Source organism: Nicotiana sylvestris, chromosome 2 (genome assembly GCF_000393655.2).
Source record: "Nicotiana sylvestris chromosome 2, ASM39365v2, whole genome shotgun sequence".
NCBI classification, from domain to species: Eukaryota; Viridiplantae; Streptophyta; class Magnoliopsida; order Solanales; family Solanaceae; genus Nicotiana; species Nicotiana sylvestris.
Genome location: NC_091058.1, coordinates 2,534,934 through 2,561,009, shown reverse-complemented (window position 1 = coordinate 2,561,009; position 26,076 = coordinate 2,534,934). Strand labels below are relative to the sequence as shown.

Sequence of the window (26,076 nt, the reverse complement as noted above, 5' to 3'; positions counted from 1 at the left end):
ACGTGCTCAGCAATTGTCTTCGAGGAGAATTCAAATAGAAACCGATTTTGTCCCATCTCATAGATATTGACTCCATGCGCTTACTTCCAAGAACTACTAGTCCAACGACGAATTTCTGATAGAGTAGGGATGTCAGTAATTCCTTCAGGGATGTTGCCAACTATACCCATGCTAAGTAATTTATTTTTGCGAATGATTGCTCTCTCCTGAAATGTATATAGCTCCTCGCTTTTCCTGAACTACGATTGCATTTATTTCCCTGAAAATCCATGTACTTCTTCTGATGGCGTCAGAATATTGTAGGCCTTCCTCTGTAGTTCTGGAAAGGTTTCTCACTGATTTCTGAGTGTTTTGATTAATGAATCTTTCAATCTTAACTGCTATATCCACCCAACTTGTATTGAAGGACATTTCAGGGAGGATAATGACTGCTCTCTTCCTTCCTTGAACATTAATGATTGTAATATTACGTCCGTATTTGTTATAGTTTCTCGAACAAAATAATTCTGAGAGGTGATCACGGAATTTCCATCTTTTGACAAAGTTTCCTCTCACTTTTGAAGCTTCTTTGAAAGTGCCGCACAACTACGCCATCGTCTTCCAGGTGAAGTTTGTTCTCCACATCAGATTTCTACCACGTTCCGTCCACTCGAACCAAGTCCCAGCTCTGGTTTCATTCTTGCTAATGTCATAAGATTTATAACCCATTGTGAAGTATATCTTATCTTCAGTCATCTAGAGATAGTTATCGGAATTGCAACAACAACAATAACAACAACCCAGTATAATCCCACTAGTGTGGTCTGGGGAGTGTAGTGTGTACGCAGACCTTACCCCTATCCTGGGATAGAGAGGCTGTTTCCAATAGACCCCCGGCGTCCTTCCCTCCAAGAACTCTCCACCTTTGCTCTTGGGGTGACTCGAACTCACAACCTCTTGGTTGGAAGTGGAGGGTGCTTACCATCAGAGCAACCCACCTTGTCTAGTTATCGGAATTACAGCTGTTGAAAATAGGTTGTAGGAGTGAAAGAAAATTTTTCGAGTACTGAATTAATGATAAGATCACCGGAATCTGTTTATTTTTTGCCGGAAGATAGAAAACGTCTTCGGATTTTAGAATGGTTGGAATGGGTAGGCTCGGAATATCCTGGGAAATAGGTTGTCTGAAGAAAAAAAATTTGAGAAGAGGCCGGGATAAGCCACACGCGCTCCGGCGCGTGACATAGATCTCGTAGGTAAAAATGGTTTATCGGTTGCGCGTGAGGGCTTAGATGCCTGAGATCTTTGCTGGGTTTTGGTCACGGGGAGGTTGGCTGTTGTTGGGGGTGATCTGCCGCTACTAAAATTTGAACCTTGGTCCTTTAGTCTTCAACCTAGCTTCATCTACCAATAGACACATCCTTTGATGCTGCTAGTTGCTATTTTCATGATATCATTATTGCTCAGGCACTACCTTTTCCTGACTACTACAGACCCATAGTTGATTCTTGAAATAAGCAGGATACACTCACGTGTAAAGATGCAGGACAATACTGTAGTGCTATTAGTTAGCGTTGTCAGTCTTAGTGGATACAGATTGCTGATTTCCAAATAAAGTTTGGCTTGTGGTCTATATGGAGTATTCTGCATGAAAAGGATATATTATTGGTTTTTAGGAGCTTTCCTTAATTGTCACCAAGCTTTTGACATTTAATGTGGTTCATCCTCTAAATTATTGCTTAATGCTTTTACTCATCAAACATATTATCATTGAATTTCTCTATTTGGATTGGATTAGTTTGTGAAATTATAGATTTCAACTGTGTTTTTCTCGCAGTGCACCTCAGCTATCTGAACCCTCTCATGAGAGTTAATTTTCTTGAATTAGAAGTGGGATATTATATAAATTCTACCTGCAAGTTTATTTTTTCATGTACTGAATAGTTAAGTTATCTCTCAGAAAAGTATGCCATATCTTTGAAGGGAGGGAGAATCAATTCTTATTTTTAAGCTAGTCAAGGATAACGGTTTACAGAGATCCAATGTCTTTACTTTTATATTACTGAAAAAATGCTTCTACATTAGTTGTCACGTTTTGCTGCTGTTTTTAATAACCTCAAGTATCACAGAAGTTTCACCCTTGATGAAATTGTGGTTAGGTACAGCTTTGGTATTATATACTAGGGTCAATTCAACCATATACTGCTGTGCTGAAAATATTTTAACATTTTTAGCATCTGGTTACAGTGATAACTAATACCTCCTTTAGGTGATTAGCTTAAAGCTGAGTAACAAGTGTGATACTGTCGCTTATTGCAATTCTTGGACTTGTCTTAAGGTGTGCTGTTTTCCAAATGTGAACGTGGTACTAGCTTATCCACACAAAAATGTAAATAGATTTGATTACGGTAAGAATGAGTAGGCTTCTTCTACTTAATGTTACATCAGCTGCCCTGCTTGACTGATAATTCAACTGCTATTCAGAATTGTACTAGAAGAGTGGTTCCAAGCACTTTAATTTGTACAGCCTAATGTCTGTAATATTGTGTTTTTAGGTTTTTTTTTGTGAATACTTGAAATGATGGTCCATTACTAGATATTCAAGAAGTTTCTTGATCTTATTAAGCTCCTTTTTTTTTTTAATACCTTAGGCCCATGGTTTCGGATGGCTAGCATATCATATGCCGAAATATGTGATTATGAAGAAGCTGTTAAGGGGCTCTCTGGTAGACAGATTTTATAACGTTGTGGTAAATTTTATATAGTCTTGCTTTAAGGGAAGCTGAATGCAACGTCTTCTAACATATCCTTGTTATTTTGCAGAAGCAGAATGTGTTACTTTATTCGAATCAATGGATAAACTACAAATTAATGACTTAAAGGAGGTTTTGAATGTTCTTAATGTTGGTGAACTACGGGACCTTATCTCTATTCTTAACAAGGTTTGTATTTATTAATTTTTTAAATGTGCCACTTGAATTATGTATCTGCTTATATTTGAAGTTTTATAATTGCCAGTGGATGTATTATGAAGAAGACATACGATCCACTTGATAGGATGTCATGTATGAAAACATATAATTCTCTTCTGCTGGGTTGATATTTCTGGCTGTGACTAAACAATAATCCAATTTGCTTTCTCATTTTCTGTTTGATTTTAGTCGTTTATGCGGATAGATTGGCAGGATGTCATCAATTTAGAAAGACCCTCAAAACGCTTCATGGTATGATTTATTATTGGGATGCCTCACCAGTTGCAATAGTTCTTTTGTGACTTGAGGGCCTCACGATTATATTCTTTGTTAACCATACTGTTGTTAAAGAATGACGGCTTGACTTGTCCCCGACCTTGAGAGCCAACTTCTCAGGGTAACAAGGCAAGAAAATCTTAAAGGCAAAAAAAGTTACAAGTATATGATGGAATTTTTTGTTGATAAGGTTAATAGTAGTACATGATGGAATATAGAGTACGCACTTTGCTTGTATTGGAATAAATTACTCTTAACCAGGTGACACAAACTTTACGGGTTGAAAGTTGGTCAGTTAACAAGGTTGGGAACTGGTAGAATAGTGTTTGAGACCAAATATGTGAGAGGATTATTCCTAATAGAATGCATGTGAAAATTATTGCAATATCTTTTTAATTCTACGGCATATTAACTCATGCTTATGCTATGTACTCGTAAAATAATCTTTCCCTACTTCAAGGCTTCTCTTGATATCATTTCATTCTCCTTTTGGTAGTTGATTTTTGACTTTCATCATCAAATTGTGAGATTTATGTTTAGCTTACTCTGTACGTGGCTTGATGAATATTGCCCATGACCTAGTTGGATTAGAAGATATAGAAAAATGAAAAATTTAATTTTGCCAATGTACTTGCAAGATCATTTTACATTTCTTCCTCTCAGACTCTCTTGTGAGCTACAATAAAAAACTCTTTAGGATTATGAAATGTTCGGAGCGTTATGGATGGTTCTTTCTAATTTTGATTGATGCCATAGTTAATGCTCCGAAAATTAGATTGGCTTCTGATGACTACACAGGAACAGGATACTGTGTGGACAGATACGGGCCATACAATTCTTAGCATTAAGGTCATTTGGGTCATGTTTACAATTTTTCTCATTTGTTCTTTACATGTATTGTGTTAGAGTGTGGAAAATCAGATTTTTTTGCTTGTTTGGAAATATACATCGTGCTAGTTAAATAAACTAAATTAAGATTCAATCTGTGCACTAGGAAGTAGGAACTAATCTTTCTCTCTTGTAACTTTATACTGGGTTGGCATCCCTTGGCGACCATGTCGATACAACCTTCTATTTTTACCTATCAAAGATTGGGTTAAGTAATCTTAGCTGGGAAAAACAAAAACGTAGCATTTCTCAACGAGGGAAAAGAACAAAGGAAAATCAATAACTAATCTTCTGTCAATCCAACTTCGGTTGTCAGCTGTCACCAAATCTTTTTACTCTTAGATCTTTTACCCCCATTGGGCATCAGTTATATTTCCTTCTTATTCTTATTTTTCCTTCTATATTTGGTTCCTTTCATGCAGAGCTTCTTTTATACTAATTAATGACTATATGTTTATAGAGCTTCTTTCATACTAATTAATTCCCAGTTGCTCCATTCAATTGTATGAGTTAGGAAGAGACGTTACTAATATGATTTCAGTCAAGTGTCTTGTTGAAGATATGTTCTATACTTCTATCGCTCAGTTTCTTTCCTTACTCAGTCCCTTACTCCAAAAGCTTCCCTTCTCCTTCTGGTGTGGCAAAGATATAGTTTCATGCTATGTAAAAGATGTTTGAGGAGAAAAAAGATTGAAGAAGTAATAATAGTTCAGGAATCTTTACAACACTTTATCAAAAAAGAAAAAAAGGAACGTGTTGCCCTTACAACAGGGGTTAACCGTTGTTTAATTTTTAAAATAATTCTCAAAGTAAAAGGGGATATGTGGTGCTTTCATGTCCTTGTACTGCTTGTGCTTGCCTTCAGTTCTTCTTGGGATATGTGTTCAATTTTTATTTTCTGTATGACTAAGCTTGCTTAGCACAAGGTAGAGAGATAAGGAAAGACCAGTAATTGGCTTTGTGCTATTGATGGAAATGTGAAGAATATAAGTTCAAATGAAATGAATGAGTAGTTCCATTTAAGGTGATATAAAAAAAGAATGATCCATTCTGCTTCTCCACCTGCTGTCATAATAGCTGCTCTGCAGGCAATTTGACAGCTGCAAATTTTTAGTAGTTGCTTTTCGGAGGAGTTCTCATTGATTAACTGCTGTAAATGTTTTCTCTTCTAAACCTTTGTTGAAAAGTTAGTTGCAGTCAGATCAGTACCTCGTGGAAGCTTAGGATAACTTATCTTGTGTGTGTCGGAAGTAAAATATTATAGATGCTACTTCATTTTCTTCTCCTTTTAGTTTGTGGGACTTCCATGTTCAATGATAATGGCCCTTTGATTTTCTGTTTTTTGAGTTGCATTTATCTTTCTTACAATTGTGCTTTGATTTGCGATTTAGCTCAGACACATAAGAAGATCACCCATAACTCTGATCGTGGTACTAGAAAGCAAGATTACATTGCTCGGGTTCTTGCTGCATATCAAGGTGGTTTATGGTAGGTTGTTTTTAAAATTTTTATTCCTTGGTTGTCACTTTGTACCACATTTTAATACTCTTTTATGTGATTGCTTCAAAATGTCACCAATGCAGCCCCAACCTTACAAGCATATTCTAGGGAAAACTGGAAGATGCATCCGGATATCTGCATCAGCTGAATCTGTCTTTTGGCGTGCCGAGGTGATTTTTGAGAAAATTCTTTTATGTCGTCTAGCCTCTATACTTTATATAAACATTGTTGGTATGACATGTGCTCTTTTAACTTTTGATTCCTTCAGAGGCTATTTTTCCTGAATGGAGAGCAGGACCTGTCAGAATTTTTACTTGTTGACTTGGGCATTGTGAAATATCCTGCTTACAACCGTATATTCACAGACCATTTTTTTCCAGACAGAAGTGACCTATTGTCTTATGAAGAGGTACACTTAACTCTTGTGAATAGATACTTTTTCCCTTATTATTTATCTATTTTCTTTCCCCCCTTATTTTAGTTTAAATTAATTCCCTTAGGCCATTGAGGTTGCACAAATTATGGATGAGTCTTTTGATGAGAACAACAATGAGTTGGTATCAAGATGCGTAGAGATCTCTGCCTCTAGCGTATCTATCTTTGTGGAGGAAGATAGGTCAGCTCATTCTGGGTCGATGGCTACATTTTTATCTCGCTTTTCAGCCAGATGGGTATATTCTAAGGTGATCATGTTGGGTGTTTCTTTCCTGGAGCATGAACAGAGGTGAGGAGATTCAACATGCTAGTTAAAGGTTATTCTCTAATGATCTTACCTTTTACGAACTTGCAACAGATTTGATCACAACTTATTTTAGAAATCAACTTCATCCCCTAGAAACCTTAAGTTTTAATTGAGATATTTCAGGATCAACAAGGAAGAAAACTTCCACATTATATAGCTAAAGTAACTTAATGGGTACGAAATGATTCTCGGAAATGAGGTTGCACACCACCAGGCAAGAGGGCCTTTTCTGAAATAGAATAGCTCTTTTTTTTCTTCTAGAGGAATGAAAAGATTAGGAAGAAAAGTGTGTGTTGGTCAGATGGTTCAAGCGGGTTCAAAGCGTAAAGGTGGTCGTGAGTTCGATTCCGTTATCTTACTCACAAGATTAGAGAAGGAAACTAGTATTTTGCTTGTTCGGATGCATAATACAAAAAGGTGGGGGAGTTCTATAGTGAAGTTTACAAAGACTCTCTCCCCTCCCCCTATCTCTGGGTTGTCTTCCATTTCTCCTGCACAGGTAGGGAGCAGTGTTGTGTTGCGAAGGCTTCAAGTGGATCAATTAAAAGTGCTTTAAGTGCTGCCAATTTTTGCAATGTTTTCGATACCTCGGGGGATTTGGATAAATTTATGAACAACAAGCAGCTAAAGTTGCAAGTACCTGGGGTTAATTATCCAGGGAGATAGGGAGATCGACGAGGTGGGAAGTTTTGGAGGGAAGGATGTCGAGGGTCTATTTGGAAACAACCTCTCTACTCCAGGGTAGGGGTAAGGTCTGCGTACACACTACCCTTCCCAGACCACACTAAGTGGGATTATACTGGATTGTTGTTGTTGTTGTTGTTGTTGTTATAGGGAGATCGACGAGGATATCACACATCATATTGGGGTGGGGTGGATGAAATGGCGGTTAGCGTTGGAGTCTTGTGTGACAAGAAGGTACCACCGAAACTCAAAGGTAAGTTTTACAGAGCGGTGATTAGACCAACTATGTTGTATGAGGTTGAGTGTTGACCAGTAAATAATTCACATATCCAGAAGATAAAAGTAGCTGAAATGAGGATGTTGAGATGGATGTGCGGGCATACTAAACTGGATAAGATAAGGAATGAAGATATTCGGGAGAGGGTGGGCGTTGCTCCCGTGGACGACAAGATACAGGAAGCGAGGCTTAGGTGGTTCGGGCACGTACGGAGAACCATAGATGCCCCGGTTAGGAGGTGTGAGCGGTTGGCTTTGGCAGGTACGAGAAGAGGTAGAGGGCGGCCTAAGAAGTATTGGGGCGAGGTGATCAGGCAGGACATGGCTCGGCTTCAGATTCCCGAGGACATGGCTCTTGATAGGAACGTGTGGAGGTCGAACATTAGAGTTGTAGGCTAAAGGGGTAGACGAGAGTTTTCTCTCTTTGTATCGGGTAGTCTGATAGAGTTTTGTCTAGGTCTGTTAGCGGTCTATGTTGTGTTCACATTATTTTGGTGTTTTGCATAGTATTGTGTTGTTGCCCTTTCACTTATTTGTTGTCTTTTACGATGTTGTTATTACCTTTCTGGTTTCTTTTCTTGTTACAGACCGTTTCTTTTGTTGTTACAGATCGTTTCTTTTGTTTCTTTTCTAATATTATTATCTCTTTTGTTGAACCGAGGGTCTCCCGGAAACAGCTTCTACCCTTCTGGGGTAGGGGTAAGGTCTGCGTACACTCTACCCTCCCCAGACCCTACCGGTGAGATTTTACTGGGTATGTTGTTCTTGCTAAAGAGTGATGTAGTCCCCTTTGTGCATGTAGTAGGCACCGAGGCTGTTGCTGGTCACTGCAATGAGCTATTTAATAACAATTTTCTTGTCACGCCCCGAACTTGGGCCTGGACGTAACACGACACTCGGTGCCTGACTACATGTGACCGAACGAACCAACTGGCTGGCTGGATTAACATGTGGTATCATAACATACTGAATGCGGAAGATAAACTAACACATGCTGATATACTGAAAGTCTGGATGATATAAATCAAAATGTAGAAATACTAATACAATTCTGAAACATATTTGTAGCCAACATAGCTTAATACGAAAAGTCTGAGACTCTGTCTAACTGTTACTCTAGTCTATGAAGCCTTTATTTGAGTACTGAAAACACTGACTGTATGTGAATACTGAAGACTGTAGTAATGATAATGCCCCGAAAGAACTGGGGATCACCAAATAGCTGGTACGAGAATCCTAGCGCTCTGAATCATCAACCTGTAAATCATTACCTGCATCGTGAGATGCAGGACCCGGACAAAAGGGACGTCAGTACATTTGAATTGTACTGGTATGTAAAGCAACTGAAAGAAAGAGTTATAAATGCTGAAACTGAAACTAAGCTGATAACTGAGAATTTATAATTGATAACTGAAATGATAACTATTCAAACTGAAATTGAACTGATAACTGAACTGATAACTGGTAAGTGAACTGATAACTGGTAACTGATATGATAGCTGATAACTGAACGGTAACTAATAATTGAACTGAAAGGAAGTAAGGATATGAATACTCCCTCTTCTGAATGATGAACAACCTATTTATCTGAATATTAAACTGTGGCCTCAGGCCCAATATATATATGTGCACAAGCTGTGGCCTCGGGCCCAAGTATACGTATACATAACTGCGACCTCAGGTCCAAAATGCATAAAGCATAAACTGCGGCCTCAGGCCCAAAGATGCATAAAACATAAACTGCGGCCTCAGGCCCAAATACAAGTGTTCAACATTCAGGGATATAAAATCAGGAACTGAAAATCATACTGCAATATATGATAGTGAAATACTGAATCACATTGAGTTACATAATACTGGATCACACTAAGTTACATAATACTGGAATACTGAATAGGACTAGACTGAGACATGTATTCTTGAACTGATTATGAACACTGAAACTTCAACTGTTTATGGCATACTGAGTAATCTATACTAAGACTCGGGGGTATCAAACCCAAGTCTATATTGAGTACGCACTGAGCTCACAACGTTCAGAATGAAAGTCATGAACGAGTTATGAAGCTAGAGAATAGAAGTTCTACAACTATTCAAGGAACTAGGCTTAACTATATTTCTGAGGCAATTGATGCGTCGTAAAAGAAACGTAGTGTAGGGAGAACCATTAATATTCCCAAACATAGAGAGTTAGCCTCACATACCTTAACTTCCTGCTCTTGAGCATAATACAACATTCGCCAACCCTTTCAACTTTAATCTATATCAATATAAGTCAAAGGGATTCCAAATTAGCAACAATAGTCATGTTTTGGTCACTTAGGCATTTTATCAAACACTCGGTGGCATAAAGCTTCATAGCCCTTATTAATGGTGTTTCTACACCCAATAACCCATTCTCTTGCTCTTAGATAAATTCTAAAGTCTCAAATGGTTATAAACAACATTATGTTTTATCACCTATAAGGTAATCAACACCCATAACCAATAATAACCTATCAACAACCCAAACCTATCACCGTTCATGCTTTTCTATCAAACCCATCAACTCATATCTCATGAAATAGAGTATATAATCATTAATTCAATGATAGAATCAACTAGAGGGTGAAGATATTACCTTTTTGACGTTCAATCTTCTTGAATTCGAGTTCTAGGGTTTCTTCTCTCAACAATGGCGTCCCAAATCGAATATCTAATGATATGCAGGGTTTACCCATGTTAATAAGATGTTGGGAAATTAAAATTAACTTAAAATCACCATTAGAACTTACCTTGGATGGTGGAGGGACCCTTGAGGAGTTAGGTTTTTGAGAGTTTTCCTTTGTAGAGCAAGTTTTTATATTTGAGGCTGTGGGGGACGAAATAGGGCTAAAAAAATGACTTCCCAAGTCGTTCACCGCGTCCCGGTTGGCACGCCGCGGTCCCGACCGCGGTAAATCGCTGGAACACTGCCTTGCCACCGCGGTTGCGGTAAAACGCGACAGGACCGCGGTGGTTGCATACCATTCTGTAAAACGGGCATAACTTTTTGCACAGAGCTTCGTTTGGGCTCCATAATATATCGTTGGAAAGCTATTTCAAAGGCCTACAACTTTCATACTTTGAGTTTTTCCAGATTCCTTACACATTTTCACTAAAACCTGCTGGAAGACAGACCTTCTGCAAACTTAGTCGATTTTGCCAAATCTTATGCACCTCACTTTCCATCTTGATTTTGAAACAACTATTTTCACCCATAATCATCCCGATGGGACTTCACATGTTCAAAATATATCCTTACGACTCCTTTAACTCATTCATACCTAAGCCGAATTTTTACGGGGTGTTACATTATCTCCCCCTTGAGATCATTCGTCCTCGAATGATTGTCCTGACTGTAACTTCTGCTAACTCCGGATCTTTAACGGGTCTGGTGCAACCATGAACTTTCATCAACACTTGCATACTAAACTTAATGAATACATGATTACTGAACTGTTGAGATATTGAACTGAACTGCATTGACTGAATATTGATCTGCCATGAATACTTGAATACTGAACTAACATGGATATCTGAATATTGAACTGGCACGAATATTTGAGAATTGAACTAACATCAATATCAAAGTAGTAAGCTGTCATGAATATCTAAGTATTGGACTGACATGAGTAGCTGAGTATTGAATGGACTTGAATATCTGAGTATTGAACTGACATGAGTATCTGAGTACTGAACTGACATGAGTATCTGAGTACTGAACTAACATGAGTATTTGAGTACTGAACTGACATGAGTATTTGAGTGCTGGAAACTTGAATGTTATAACATTACACGCGAAATACTGGTTGTACCACCACTAATTCTGGTGGCAACTCCAACTCATAAGCTAATTGACCGATCCTTCGCAAGATTCTATATGGCCACTATGCTTTCCCTTCTTCTCAAATCTCATAATGGCTTTCATAGGCGAAACTTTCAAAAATACCCAATCATCAACTTGAAACTCTAGGTCTCTATGCCGCACGCTCGAATAGGACAATTTTGGCGGCTCTGAGTTTTCTTCAAACGCTCTTGAATCAACTTAACTTTCTCCATAGTCCGATAGACCAAATTTGGTCCCAACAACTTCGCTTCGCCAACTTCGGACCAACTAATTGGCAGTCTACACCTTCGCCCATAAAAATCATGCTTTCAAAATGAGCAAGATAATCCTATTATAAGGCCCATATTTACCATCTCCACTCAAAATATGTGTATTCCGTGATAAAACACTGGGCTTTCTGCTGCTCGACTTTTACTTACTGATAATTCGGATACTCGTCCATAAAGTCTACAATGTTCTTTTTCATGTCGTTCTACCAATAAATCTTTTTAAGACCATGATACATATTGTGGTACCTGAGTAAATAGAATACTTGAAATTCTGGGCTTCTAGCATGATCTTCCCTCTTTAAGTCCATCTATGTCTGGAACACACAATCTGTCGTGGTACCTCAAAGCACTGTCATCTCCCCCTTATTCTGAAGCTATCATTTTATGCCTGTGAATCCCCTCTTTCGGCTACAATAAGTAAGGATCATCAAACTATTTCTCCTTTACTTCGCCTACTAAGGGGGAACAAGTCATATTCTAGACAACAACTCTGTAATCTTTTAGAGTCCGAAGTAGAACTCCTATCTTGGCTGGTGAACTTCTTTTACCAGAGTTCTCTTATCTACCTCAATCATGAGTTATACTTCCCACACTTTATCTTCTTAAGAACTTCCTGAAAACACTTATAGAATTGTTGTGAGCTAAGTCTTTAACCAGTACTCCGAAGACTAGAGTCTCGTGCAATGACACTACCCTCGTGATACATAACTGGGCATGATTCTATAGCTTTCTGTGATCATTTTATCATCAATAACTAAATTCGGTGATTATTCTACTCACTTTGTTTTTCTTACACTTGCTAGACATAATCCGTGTGGTAATTATACAATTTTACCCCATTACCGAACTGATTTTCTTTTTCATATCCCATGCTACTATTCGAGTTTCAGATCTCCAACTGTTCTTACTGAAAATTTTCACATCGCCCCTTAGACCACAGGTCTTATACTTGTGGATCCTTCTCTTTTTGCTGGGATCCAAATAACTTTCCTTATTCTCTGCAATTCTTTGCACTCTACGTCAATGACGACTCATCTTCCAACTTACTTCCGAGAAATCTTTCTTACTAGGAAAAACTAAATTATTCACTTAACGGAAAGCTAATGTATTCACAGCTATCATATACAATCTTAATAATTTAACTCTACTCACACTGTCAATCCTGGAGAAACCACATTACGATAATTCCTAAAGGCTATTCTTCTATAGTTTGTGCTCTCACTGCTAGCTAATATTTTTTTTCCCACTGCTACTGTACTTCGAGTTTAACTTAAACTCTTTGGGTTCTAACACACGTTCGGTATTTCAAACTGTCATCCACTCACTAGAGTTAACCTGGCTAAGTGATTCAAATTGTACCCCTACTAGCTCTGCTGAAAGTGCTAATTCACTGTATCAACTCAAAACTTACTATTCTTTTACTAACCACCTGCTAGCATCATTTTTTCTTCTCCTGCTTTGAATAACTAAAGTGAAGCATAAGGTTACTCCTAAATTCCTTCATCATCTGACCATATTCTTTTGCCGCACACTATCATTCTTTTCGAACTATGCACATGGATCACACTTAGGGAAATTCATCTATCTTAAACAAAATTAGAATATATAACCCCAAATTTTCTATATAATACAAAATCATATCATACTATAAACATACGCGGTAATCACTTAGTCACATAACCTAAGGGGGAATTGCCATATCTTTTATCTTACACCAATAGCTGTTTCTTATAGTAACTTACTAACATGGTACTTCTAGTTCTGATTTGAATAAATATGAACAACTTAAAATCATTCCCTGAAATTCACTATTGGCTGCTCTTAGTTCTCATTGCATACATCATATCTTCTAGTCATTTGCATGAGTTGTACGAAATCATATCTTTGGTAATAACAAACGTTTCTGACTCCTAGGTATTTTACCCTTAGACTCTTTTCTGTCCTAAACTATAGTGACCAATGAAAGGGTCTAACATCTGAACTATCATCATCCCACATGTGGCTCCATTTGCAAGAATTAAAAGAAATTGTTCTCTGAGGTAAAACACATACGAATACACTACCATGCATAAACTTATCCTTCAAAGCATACCATCATCTGATAAATCACTTCTTGCACCATCCGGTGAGTCTTGGTCTTAATCCAGACCTAAAGTATGCAAAGGTTTCGCTATAATCACTATTACTTACATTTTCTTTGAGAACCCATATGCATCACTGTATACTCACATACACTGAAAATTAGATATTTGATAAACATAAAACTGAACACCGGAGTATTGAATAACCACAAACTTGCTAACTGAAAGACTATATAACTGGTAACTGAGGTAAACTGATAACCATATGACATCATAACTGTTTTTGTACTTTCTCATAAGGTTATGCTTTAATCTGTGCTACTATCCATTGCATCCCACTTTTAACATCCTCTCAAGTCTCATATTTACCAACCTGTACTCCATAATTATACCCAATGGGCAAATATCCTCTCTAGGATCATAGGTTCCTCCTGCGTGTCGCTTGGGCATTCAATACGTTTGGAATTCAATAGGAAGAGAAGGTTAACTATTACTCTAAGCTTCATGGCACGATCTAGAGTAGAAAGAAATGAGACAATCCTGGATGTCTTGGTAGTTAACCGTTTATATGAGTGGCCGGCACACACATATAAAGGAAACTCCACTAGACCGGCTTCATAAACTCCCTAGGACTCTTGAACATAGTGCTTTAATACCAAGTTTTGTCACGCCCCGAACCTGGGCCTGGACGTAACACGACACTCGGTGCTTGACTACATGTGACCGAGCGAACCAACTGGCTGGCTGAATCAACATGTGGTATCATAACATACTGAATGCGGAGGATAAACTAACACATGTTGATATACTGAAAGTCTGGATGATATAAATCAAAGTGTGGAAATACTAATACAATTCTGAAACATATTTGTAGCCAACATAGCTTAATACGAAAAGTCTGAGACTCTGTCTAACTGTTACTCTAGTCTATGAAGCCTCTATTTGAGTACTATGTGAATACTGAAGACTGTAAGTAATGATAATGCCCCGTAAGAACTTGGAATCACCAAATAGCTGGTACGAGAATCCTAGCGCTCTGAATCATTAACCGGTAAATCATTACCTGCATCGTGAGATGCAGGCCCCGGGCAAAAAGGACGTCAGTATATTTGAATTGTACTGGTATGTAAAGCAACTGAAAGAAAGAATTATAAATGCTGAAACTGAAACTAAGCTGATAACTGAGAATTTATAATTGATAACTGAAATGATAACTGAACTGATAACTGGTAATTGAACTGATAACTGAACTGATAACTGGTAACTGATATGATAGCTGATAACTGAATGGTAACTAATAATTGAACTGAAAGGAAGTAAGGATATGAATACTCCCTCTTCTGAATGATGAACAACCTGTTTATCTGAATATTAAACTGCGGCCTCAGGCCCAATATATATATGTGCACAAGCTGCGGCCTCGGGCCCAAGTATACGTATACATAACTGCGACCTCAGGTCCAAAATGCATAAAGCATAAACTGCGGCCCTCAGGCCCAAAGATGCATAAAACATAAACTGCGGCCTCAAGCCCAAATACAAGTGTTCAACATTCAGGGATATAAAATCAGGAACTGAGAATCATACTGCAATATATGATAGTGAAATATTGAATCACATTGAGTTACATAATACTGGAATACTGAATAGGACCAGACTGAGACGTATTCTTGAACTGATTATGAACACTGAAACTTCAACTGTTTATGGCATACTGAGTAATCTATACTAAGACTCGAGGGTATCAAACCCAAGTCTATATTGAGTACGCACTGAGCTCACAACGTTCAGAATGAAAGTCATGAACGAGTTATGAAGCTAGAGAATAGAAGTTCTACAACTATTCAAGGAACTAGGCTTAACTATATTTCCGAGACAATTGATGCGTCGTAAAAGAAACGTAGTGTAGGGAGAATCATTAATATTCCCAAACATAGAGAGTTAGCCTCACATACCTTAACTTCATACTCTTGAGCATAATACAACATTCGCCAACCCTTTCAACTTTAATCTATATTAATACAAGTCAAAGGGATTCCAAATTAGCAACAATAGTCATGTTTTGGTCACTTAGGCATTTTATCAAACACTCGGTGGCATAAAGCTTCATAGCCCTTATTAATGGTGTTTCTACACCCAATAACCCATTCTCTTGCTCTTAGATAAATTCTAATGTCTCAAATGGTTATAAACAACATTATATTTTATCACCTATAAGGTAATCAACACCCATAACCAATAATAACCTATCAACAACCCAAACCTATCACCGTTCATGCTTTTCTATCAAACCCATCAACTCATATCTCATGAAATAGAGTATATAATCATTAATTCAATGATAGAATCAACTAGAGGGTGAAGATATTACCTTTTTGACGTTCAATCTTCTTGAATTCGAGTTCTAGGGTTTCTTCTCTCTACAATGGTGTCCCAAATCGAATATCTAATGATATGAAGGGTTTACCCATGTTAATAAGATGTTGGGAAATTAAAATTTACCTAGAATCACCATTAGAACTTACCTTGGATGGTGGAGAGACCCTTGAGTAGTTAGGTTTTTGAGAGTTTTCCTTTGTAGAACAAGTTTTTATGTTTTGGGGCTGTGGGGACGAAATAGGGCTAAAAAAATGACTTCCCAAGTCGTCCACCGCGTCCCGGTTGGCGCGCCACGGTCCCGACCGCGGTAAATCGCTGGAACGCTGCCTTGCCACCGCGGTTGCGGTAAAACGCGGCAGGACCGCGGTGGTTGCATACCATTCTGTAAAACAGGCATAACTTTTTGCACAGAGCTCCGTTTGGGCTCCATAATATATCGTTGGAAAGCTATTTCAAAGGCCTACAACTTTCATACTTTGAGTTTTTCCAGATTCCTTACATATTTTCACTAAAACCTGCTGGAAGACAGACCTTCTGCAAACTTAGTCGATTTTGCCAAATCTTATGCACCTCACTTTCCATCTTGATTTTGAAACAACTATTTTCACCCATAATCATCCCGATGGGACTTCACATGTTCAAAATATATCCTTACGACTCCTTTAACTCATTCATACCTAAGCCGAATTTTTACTGGGTGTTACATTTCTGAATCGTTTTTTTCGCATTTGATCCGAGTGTTTCCACTAAAAAATTTCTGAGGGCTAGAAGTAGGGCTGTGCATGGATCGGATCGGATCGGATTTAGCATATTTCGGATTTCGGATTTCGGATTCCAAAAATTGCAATCCGAATCCGATCCGAATTATATCGGATTGGATCGGATTTTTAAATTTCGGATCGGTTTGGTGATCGGATTTTCGGATCGGATTGTACGTATTATTAAGGAGTGTGTATAACTGTATATGGATAATGGATGTTACATAATACAATAGCATTTAAAAGACCAAAAATAGCAAACAAATGACTATAAATTACAGCACCTCAAGATTTTACTTTTGGCTTCATTCCAATTAATAAATGTTACTAATGTCTAATAGTATAGTATTGTAACTGTATAGTATTGTAACTGGTTAAAGCTGGCAGTCTCATTGTACTTGATCCATAAAGGTACACAATATTGCACAAATTCATTTCCCAGTTGAAGCATAGCAGAAACATAGCTAACAGTTACAAGACCAGAACTCCAGAAGCATAGCAGAAGAGCAGAAACACAAAATGGAACCAAGTTCTACTGATCATTCTAACAGTTACATAACTGTAACATAGAACCAAAACATAACTGTAAGATAGCTAACAGTTACAAGTTCTACTGATCATTCTCATTCAATCCAGATCTATAGATAACTATAACTGTTACAAGTTCTTATAGATAACTATAATGTAAGATAGCTAACAGTCCAGTTCTACAAAATTAACTAAAATCCCAAATAGCTGTTTAATCACTAATGAACTGAAATCCTCAACCAGAATTCCCTAAAGCAGCAACCTTAAGTTCTGGCACACTGGAACTGAAATCCTCAACCTGGCACACTTTCAAGTTCTGCAATACTACATTTGTCAAAAATGAGAGAGTCAGTAAATGTGTATCATGTCAAGTTGGGCAGCCTGTGCAGCAGCCTAATGCAGCAGCTTGACTGTTTGGTGGTAGAACAAAACAATACAATAGAGAAGGCTTAATGCAGCAGTTTGGTTCAATTTATTAGAAGGCTTAAGAAAACTTTTAACATGCCACGAACTCGTACCTTTTATATGTCGACGATGCAAGGCTCTCTTCCGGTATTAATCAAGTCTGTAGAATAAGATAGTAATAGAATAAATTAGTTTAAAAATAATCTAAAGAAACATAACATAAGTATACATTAAACACAAGTAAAGTAATAGAAGAAATAAGATAGTCTTACCCGCTTCAAGTTGTTCAAGATTATCTAAATCTTCTTCAATTTTAACCGGAGTTGTTGATTCATTCCGAAGACAATCTTGGACACACACAAGAGCTTGAACCAATCTAGGTGTCAATGAACTCCTAAATGGATCAAGTATGCGTCCACCGGTACTAAAGGCTGATTCTGAGGCAACACTAGAAATAGGAATGGCTAGCACATCACGTGCCATCTCAGCAAGTGCGGGAAATCTGGGTGAATTCAACTTCCACCACCCCAGAATTTTAAAATTTTCAAAGTCTTCCTCAACATCTTCACCCAAATATTTATCTAACTCTGTTTTAGAATCAATTCCTTCACCCTTCTTATGCTTCTTTAAATCTAACATGAATTTTGAAAGCGATGATGAAGAAGTAGATGAAGTTGGACATGAACTAGGGGAAGATGGACATGAACCGGAAGATGGAGAATATGGAAATGAACCAGAACCACCATTCTTCTTTGCATACACATTGAACAAAGATTCCATGTATGTCTTCACCTCAATTTGTATTTTCACACCTATTGTTTCTCCAAACATGGCAGCAAGAGCAAACGAAAGAGATTGAAACTTGTGGCGTGGATCGAACACACATGAACTAAAAATCATTTTGTTCATCTTTTGTGGATCCCCCAATACTTATCAAACTTCTCTTTCATATTATTTGCCATTTCTTTCAAGGTAGCATCTTCACTTTGCATCAACTCTTTCAAAGAAGAACCAACAAAACATATCTCAAGAAAGTGCACATTAGACGTAATATAAAGTGTACCTGATACTTTCAAGGTGAGTTCATAAATTTTTCAAGAAACTTCACAATACGTCTTACACTATCCCAATCAGTACTTAAAAGTGGACCTGCAGGCTGTCCATCCTCACAAATACAGTTAGCAATACATGACATCAAACCATAATCAATATCACAATATTTTGTAAAGGCTTCCTCATAAACTGTAGCAACCTTCAACATCAAATATGTGGAGTTCCACCTAGTAGGAACATCCAAGCACAATGATTTTTTAGAAGTTATCCTATCTAGATCACAACATTCTTTAAACTTCTTCCATCTTGCTGGAGATTGTCTAATGTACCTAACATCTTGTCTTATTCGTTCCACAGACACACTCCCTTCTCTCAACCCATCTTGAACAACTAGATTGATGATGTGAGCCATACATCTAACATGAACATGCTTACCTTCCATCAAGTTAGTGTTCCATCTAGTAAATTGTTTGGATAATTCTTTAACCATGACATCGTTAGAACTTGCATTATCAACTGTCACAGTAAATACTTTATCCACCCCCATTCAAGTAAACACTTAGCAACACCACTAGCTAAATCTTGACCTTTGTGACTAGTAATTGGACAAAAATTTAATATCTTTTTATGCAAATTCCAATTCTTGTCAATGTAATGTGCTGTAACACACATATAGTTAATTCTTTGAATTGATGTCCATGTATCAGTCGTAATACAAATTCTCTGTTTTGATTCTTTAAAAATTGACTTCAAAGCAAGTTTTTCATCATGGTAAATCTCAAAACAATCTCTAGTCATAGTAGTACGAGATGGAATATGAAATAAAGGTTGAAGAGCTCTCACGAAGTCTCTAAATCCATCCTTTTCAACAGAAATGAAGGGTTGTTCATCTATAATTATCATACGAGCTAAAGCCCTCCTACATGCCTCTTGATCAAATTTCCAAGGGATAAGTGAGACATCACCTGTTTGACCTTTCGGTTGAAAAGCTAATTTTGTCTGGCTTGTCTCCGGCTTGTGGGGATTGTTCGGACACTTGAGAAGATGTGATAGCAAATTGCTTGTACCACTGTTTTTGGTGTTAGCTACATATTCTTCTGGACAGTACTTGCATTTCGCTTTTTTAACACCCTCGTCATCAGTGAACTTACTGAAGTGTCGCCAAGCCACTGATCTTTCTTTCATAATTTTTCTTTTCTTCGAACCAGAATCAGATTCGACGTTGCTTGTGGAATCATTTGAAGCACCACTTTCACCACATTTTACAAGGGCTTGAACTTTATTCACCATCTCTACCTCATCTTCCATCTACGAAACAAAACAAAAAATTAAAATTAAAATCGGATTCAAAATAGTAGTATAGTATGGTCTATTTCTGTTTAAGAAAATCAAGAGTGAAACCCCCAATTTATTTCATCAATTTTATCCGAGAAATAAAAGAGAACAAAGAGACCTAACCCTAATGTCTTTCTTAAGAATTTCATCAATTCTTAGTGTCTTACCAGTTACCAGTGCGGTCGCCGGAACACAGAGAAGACCTAGAGGAAACGACGAGCAGGAGGGAGCAGCTTGAGGCGTCGCGTGAAGACTGAAGTGAGCAGCACCTGCACAACAGTCTCTGGGTGCGACTTGTGAGGCGTGAAGAAGAATGAAGACTGAAGCTGTGAAGTGAGGACTGAGTCTGAGCTGAGGCGTGAGAACTGAGAAAGTGAGAAGGGTTAACTGAGAAAGTGAGGCGCAGACCGCAGCAACATCAAAAATTTGCTTCTGAGAATTAGACGGAGGCAGACCGCAGAATGAAATAAAAATAAAATTAGTATTTATTATTCCCTTAATAAATTCGGATTTCGGATCGGATCGGGTTCAAACTATACAAATCCGAATCCAATCCGAAAATCCGAAATTTTAAAAAATCAAATCCGAATCCGATCCAAATATCCGAAATCCGAAATTGAGCGGATCGGATCGGATTTCGGATATCCAATTCAAATGCACAGCCCTAGCTAGAAGAATAACTTGTTGATGATCTGGCAGGGGCTAATTAGGCTGCTGAAATCAATTGGGTGATGACCTGTCAGTTGATCTTAAATATGGACTTATTTATATCGGCAAAGGGCCAAATATACCACTCTACTTTTAAATATTGTTTAACTGTACCCTTCGTTATACTATTGGGCTATCCATACCCCTACCGTCATACTTTGGAACAAAAATACCCCTATTTTAGATGGAGTGCCACGTGGCAGCACCGGATTAAAATTGCCCATTTCTTTTTTTTACCCAACCCATTTTACAAAAAACCCCACAACCCGAACCATATTTTCATTTTTCAGTTTTTTTAAAGAATTTTCTTTTTGTAAAACTTAAAAAAAATTGCAAAACATTTTCCTTTTTTTAAACTGAGTAGATACTAAAAAGATTTTGCAAAACAAATTGTAAAAACTAAAAAAATCGTTTTTTAACAAAATATTTTTTTTTGTAAAAACTGTAAAAACTGAAAAAAAATTTGTAAAAAATGGAATTTTTTTTCCAGTTTTTAACAAAATGTTTTCGTTTTTTAAAAACTGAAAAAAATATTTCCAACAAAATATTTTCGTTTTGAAAAATGTTTTTTTCTCATTTTTTTTAAAGATTTTCTTTTTGTAAAAACTGAAAAAACAAATTTGTATAAACTGAATTTTTTTTCTGTAAAAACAGAAAAAATATTTTCGTTTTTAACAAAATATTTTGTTTTTTAAAAATTGAAAAACTTATTTTCAACAAAATATTTTCGTTTTTGAAAAATATTTTTTTTTGTTTTTTCAGTTTTTTAAAAGGATTTTGTTTTGTAAAAACTGGAAAAACAAATTTGTAAAAAACATAAAAAAAAATATTTTTTGTTTTTTAACAAAATATTTTCGTTTTTCAAAAACTGAAATTTTAAAAAAAAAAACTGGAAAAATGAAAATAGGGGTCGGGTTGTGGGTTTTTTTAAAAACGGGTCGGATAAAAAAAGAAATGAGCCGTTTTAATCTGGTGTTGTCACGTGTCACTCCATCCAAAATAGGGGTATTTTTGTTTTATAGTATGACAGTAGGGGTATAGATAACTCAATAGTATGACGGTAGAGATATAGATAACCCAACAGTATAACGAGGGATATAGGTAAACAATATTTGAAAGTAGAGGGGTATATTTAGCCCTTTGCCGTATTTATATTGTATGTAAGCCTCTTATACAATTCTTGAACAGTGTGAGTGTGCCAATTCATGCTGTGACAATAATGGGAATAGAGCCCGGAGGATGTACACTCTACGTTGGACGTTTTCTTGTAACAGTGATGATACTGTTCTCGGTGAAGTTTTTGGTATATTTAGAATCTCACTGGGTCTACTTTTCAGGTATAAAGAAGCAATCAATTTGCTTATGCTGCCACTAGATAAATTTAAATGTGATCGAAGAAGGGGATATTGGAATCTGAGGCTCTCAATTGATTTGGAGCATGTTGGGTGCCTTGATGAGAGTTTTGAAGTAGCTGAAAAGGGGTTGCTAGATCCTTGGGTTCGTGCTGGCTCTAGAGTGGCTCTGCAATTCTGCGGTTGGGGAAACCCCCTAGACGTTGGAAAACTCCCAGTTTTTCTGGTTCTGTCAATAGGAAGATAGTTGACGTAATTCGTTCTATCTTTTATAAAATTCTCTGATGGACCATTTTTTGCACTTCTCACTCTCTTGAGATATGATACACAGTTTCAGATTAATCCTGTTTCTTGATGATTATTTAGGTTCATGTTCAGGGCAGATCATTGAACTGCAAAACATGGGTGAAGAATGTCTTTTATGGTGAGGATGGAGACCGCTGTGGAGTAGAAGAACTTGCTCTACAGTATTATGCTGGAGAAGGAGGAAGCTGGCGGGGTGTTCACACTGAGTGGGATTTGGTTGACTATTTTCGGGCTTCTAATGTGGGATGTTGTATTTGCTGATAGGGCTGTGCATTTGGATCGGATATCCGAAATTCGATCCGATCCGCTCAATTTCGGATTTCGGATATTTGGATCGGATTCGGATTTGATTTTTTAAAATTTCGGATTGGATTCGGATTTGTATAGTTTGAACCCGATCCGATCCGAAATCCGAATTTATTAAGGGAATAATAAATACTAATTTTATTTTTATTTCATTCTACGGTCAGCCTCCGTCTAATTCTCATAAGCAAATTTTTGATGTTGCTGCAGTCTGCGCTCACTTTCTCAGTTAACCCTTCTCACTTTTTAAGTTCTCACGCCTCAGCTCAGACTCGGTCCTCACTTCACAGCTTCAGTCTTCACTCTTCTTCACGCCTCACAAGTCGCACCCAGAGACTGCTGTGCTGGTGCTGCTCACTTCAGTCTTCACGCGACGCCTCAAGCTGCTCCCTCCTGCTCGTCGTTTCCTCTAGCTCTTCTCTGTGTTCCGGCGACCGCACTGGTAACTGGTAAGACACTAAGAATTGATGAAATTCTTAAGAAAGACACTAGGGTTAGGTCTCTTTGTTCTCTTTTATTTCTTGGATAAAATTGATGAAATAAATTGGGGGTTTCACTCTTGATTTTCTTAAACAGAAATAGACCATACTATACTACTATTTTGAATCCGATTTTAATTTTAATTTTTTGTTTTGTTTCGTAGATGGAAGATGAGGTAGAGATGGTGAATAAAGTTCAAGCCCTTGTAAAATGTGGTGAAAGTGGTGCTTCAAATGATTCCACAAGCAACGTCGAATCTGATTCTGGTTCGAAGAAAAGAAAAATTATGAAAGAAAGATCAGTGGCTTGGCGACACTTCAGTAAGTTCACTGATGACGAGGGTGTTAAAAAAGCGAAATGCAAGTACTGTCCAGAAGAATATGTAGCTAACACCAAAAACAGTGGTACAAGCAATTTGCTATCACATCTTCTCAAGTGTCCGAACAATCCCCACAAGCCGGAGACAAGCCAGACAAAATTAGCTTTTCAACCGAAAGGTCAAACAGGTGATGTCTCACTTATCCCTTGGAAATTTGATCAAGAGGCATGTAGGAGGGCTTTAGCTCGTATGATAATTATAGATGAACAACCCTTCATTTCTGTTGAAAAGGATGGATTTAGAGACTTCGTGAGAGCTCTTCAACCTTTATTTCATATTACATCTCGTACTACTATGACTAGAGATTGTTTTGAGATTTACCATGATGAAAAACTTGCTTTGAAGTTAATTTTTAAAGAATCAAAACAGAGAATTTGTATTACGACTGATACATGGACATCAATTCAAAGAATTAACTATATTTGTGTTACAACACATTACATTGACAAGAATTGGAATTTGCATAAAAAGATACTAAATTTTTGTCCAATTACTAGTCACAAAGGTTAAGATTTAACTAGTGGTGTTGCTAAGTGTTTACTTGAATGGGGGTGGATAAAGTATTTACTGTGACAGTTGATAATGCAAGTTCTAACGATGTCATGGTTAAAGAATTATCCAAACAATTTACTAGATGGAACACTAACTTGATGGAATGTAAGCATGTTCATGTTAGATGTATGGCTCACATCATCAATCTAGTTGTTCAAGATGGGTTGAGAGAAGGGAGTGTGTCTGTGGAACGAATAAGACAAGCTGTTAGGTACATTAGACAATCTCCAGCAAGATGGAAGAAGTTTAAAGAATGTTGTGATCTAGATAGGATAACTTCTAAAAAATCATTGTGCTTGGATGTTCCTACTAGGTGGAACTCCACATATTTGATGTTGAAGGTTGCTACAGTTTATGAGGAAGCCTTTACAAAATATTGTGATATTGATTATGGTTTGATGTCATGTATTGCTAACTGTATTTGTGAGGATGGACAGCCTGCAGGTCCACTTTTAAGTACTGATTGGGATAGTGTAAGACGTATTGTGAAGTTTCTTGAAATATTTTATGAACTCACCTTGAAGGTATCAGGTACACTTTATATTACGTCTAATGTGCACTTTCTTGAGATATGTGTTGTTGGTTCTTCTTTGAAAGAGTTGATGCAAAGTGAAGATGCTACCTTGAAAGAAATGGCAAATAATATGAAAGAGAAGTTTGATAAGTATTGGGGGGATCCACAAAAGATGAACAAAATGATTTTTATTTCATGTGTGTTCGATCCACGCCACAAGTTTCAATCTCTTTCATTTGCTCTTGCTGCCATGTTTGGAGAAACAATAGGTGTGAATACAAATTGAGGTGAAGACATACATGGAATCTTTGTTCAATGTGTATGCAAAGAAGAATGGTGGTTCTGGTTCATTTCCATATTCTCCATCTTCCGGTTCATGTCCATCTTCCCCTAGTTCATGTCCAACTTCATCTACTTCTTCATCATCGCTTTCAAAATTCATGTTAGATTTAAAGAAGCATAAGAAGGGTGAAGGAATTGATTCTAAAACAGAGTTAGATAAATATTTGGGTGAAGATGTTGAGGAAGACTTTGAAAATTTTAAAATTCTGGGGTGGTGGAAGTTGAATTCACCCAGATTTCCCGCACTTGCTGAGATGACACGTGATGTGCTAGCCATTCCTATTTCTAGTGTTGCCTCAGAATCAGCCTTTAGTACCGGTGGACGCATACTTGATCCATTTAGGAGTTCATTGACACCTAGATTGGTTCAAGCTCTTGTGTGTGTCCAAGATTGTCTTCGGAATGAATCAACAACTCCGGTTAAAATTGAAGAAGATTTAGATAATCTTGAACAACTTGAAGCGGGTAAGACTATCTTATTTCTTCTATTACTTTACTTGTGTTTAATGTATACTTATGTTATGTTTCTTTAGATTATTTTTAAACTAATTTATTCTATTACTATCTTATTCTACAGACTTGATTAATACCGGAAGAGAGCCTTGCATCGTCGACATATAAAAGGTACGAGTTCGTGGCATGTTAAAAGTTTTCTTAAGCCTTCTAATAAATTGAACCAAACTGCTACATTAAGCCTTCTCTATTGTATTTTTTTGTTCTACCACCAAGCAGTCAAGCTGCTGCACAGGCTGCCCAACTTGACATGATACACATTTACTGACTCTCTCATTTTTGACAAGTGTAGTATTGCAGAACTTGAAAGTGTGCCAGGTTGAGGATTTCAGTTCCAGTGTGCCAGAACTTAAGGTTGCTGCATTAGGGAATTCTGGTTGAGGATTTCAGTTCATTAGTGATTAAACAACTATTTGGGATTTTAGTTAATTTTGTAGAACTGGACTGTTAGCTATCTTACAGTTATAGTTATCTATAAGAACTTGTAACAGTTATAGTTATCTATAGATCTGGATTGAATGAGAATGATCAGTAGAACTTATAACTGTTAGCTATCTTACAGTTATGTTTTGGTTCTATGTTACAGTTATGTAACTGTTAGAATGATCAGTAGAACTTGGTTCCATTTTGTGTT

The 26,076-nt window shown here is 37.2% G+C and overlaps 1 protein-coding gene, 1 non-coding gene and 1 pseudogene across 7 annotated transcripts in view; all 3 read left to right on the top strand.

The window, feature by feature from the left end:
• Positions 1-5,600, top strand: part of LOC104234272 (fanconi-associated nuclease 1 homolog) — a 19,999-nt gene extending 14,399 nt beyond the window's left edge. For 2 of the 6 annotated variants that reach the window (XM_070167611.1, XM_070167606.1), the window contains 3 exons: positions 2,631-2,729; positions 2,803-2,921; positions 5,512-5,600. In XM_070167611.1, coding sequence (XP_070023712.1) covers positions 2,631-2,729; positions 2,803-2,859 — 156 coding nt within the window. In that variant the 3' untranslated portion in view covers positions 2,860-2,921; positions 5,512-5,600. Of the gene's footprint in view, positions 1-2,630; positions 2,730-2,802; positions 2,922-5,506 lie in introns of those variants that run through there. The other 4 variants (XM_070167608.1, XM_070167607.1, XM_070167609.1 and 1 more) reach the window with 4 other exon arrangements.
• Positions 3,938-4,064, top strand: LOC138886640 (small Cajal body-specific RNA 8). Its single transcript, XR_011405689.1, has one exon. It is a non-coding gene; the product is annotated as a small Cajal body-specific RNA 8 (non-coding RNA).
• LOC104224773 (fanconi-associated nuclease 1 homolog) lies at positions 5,513-26,076 on the top strand (annotated as a pseudogene).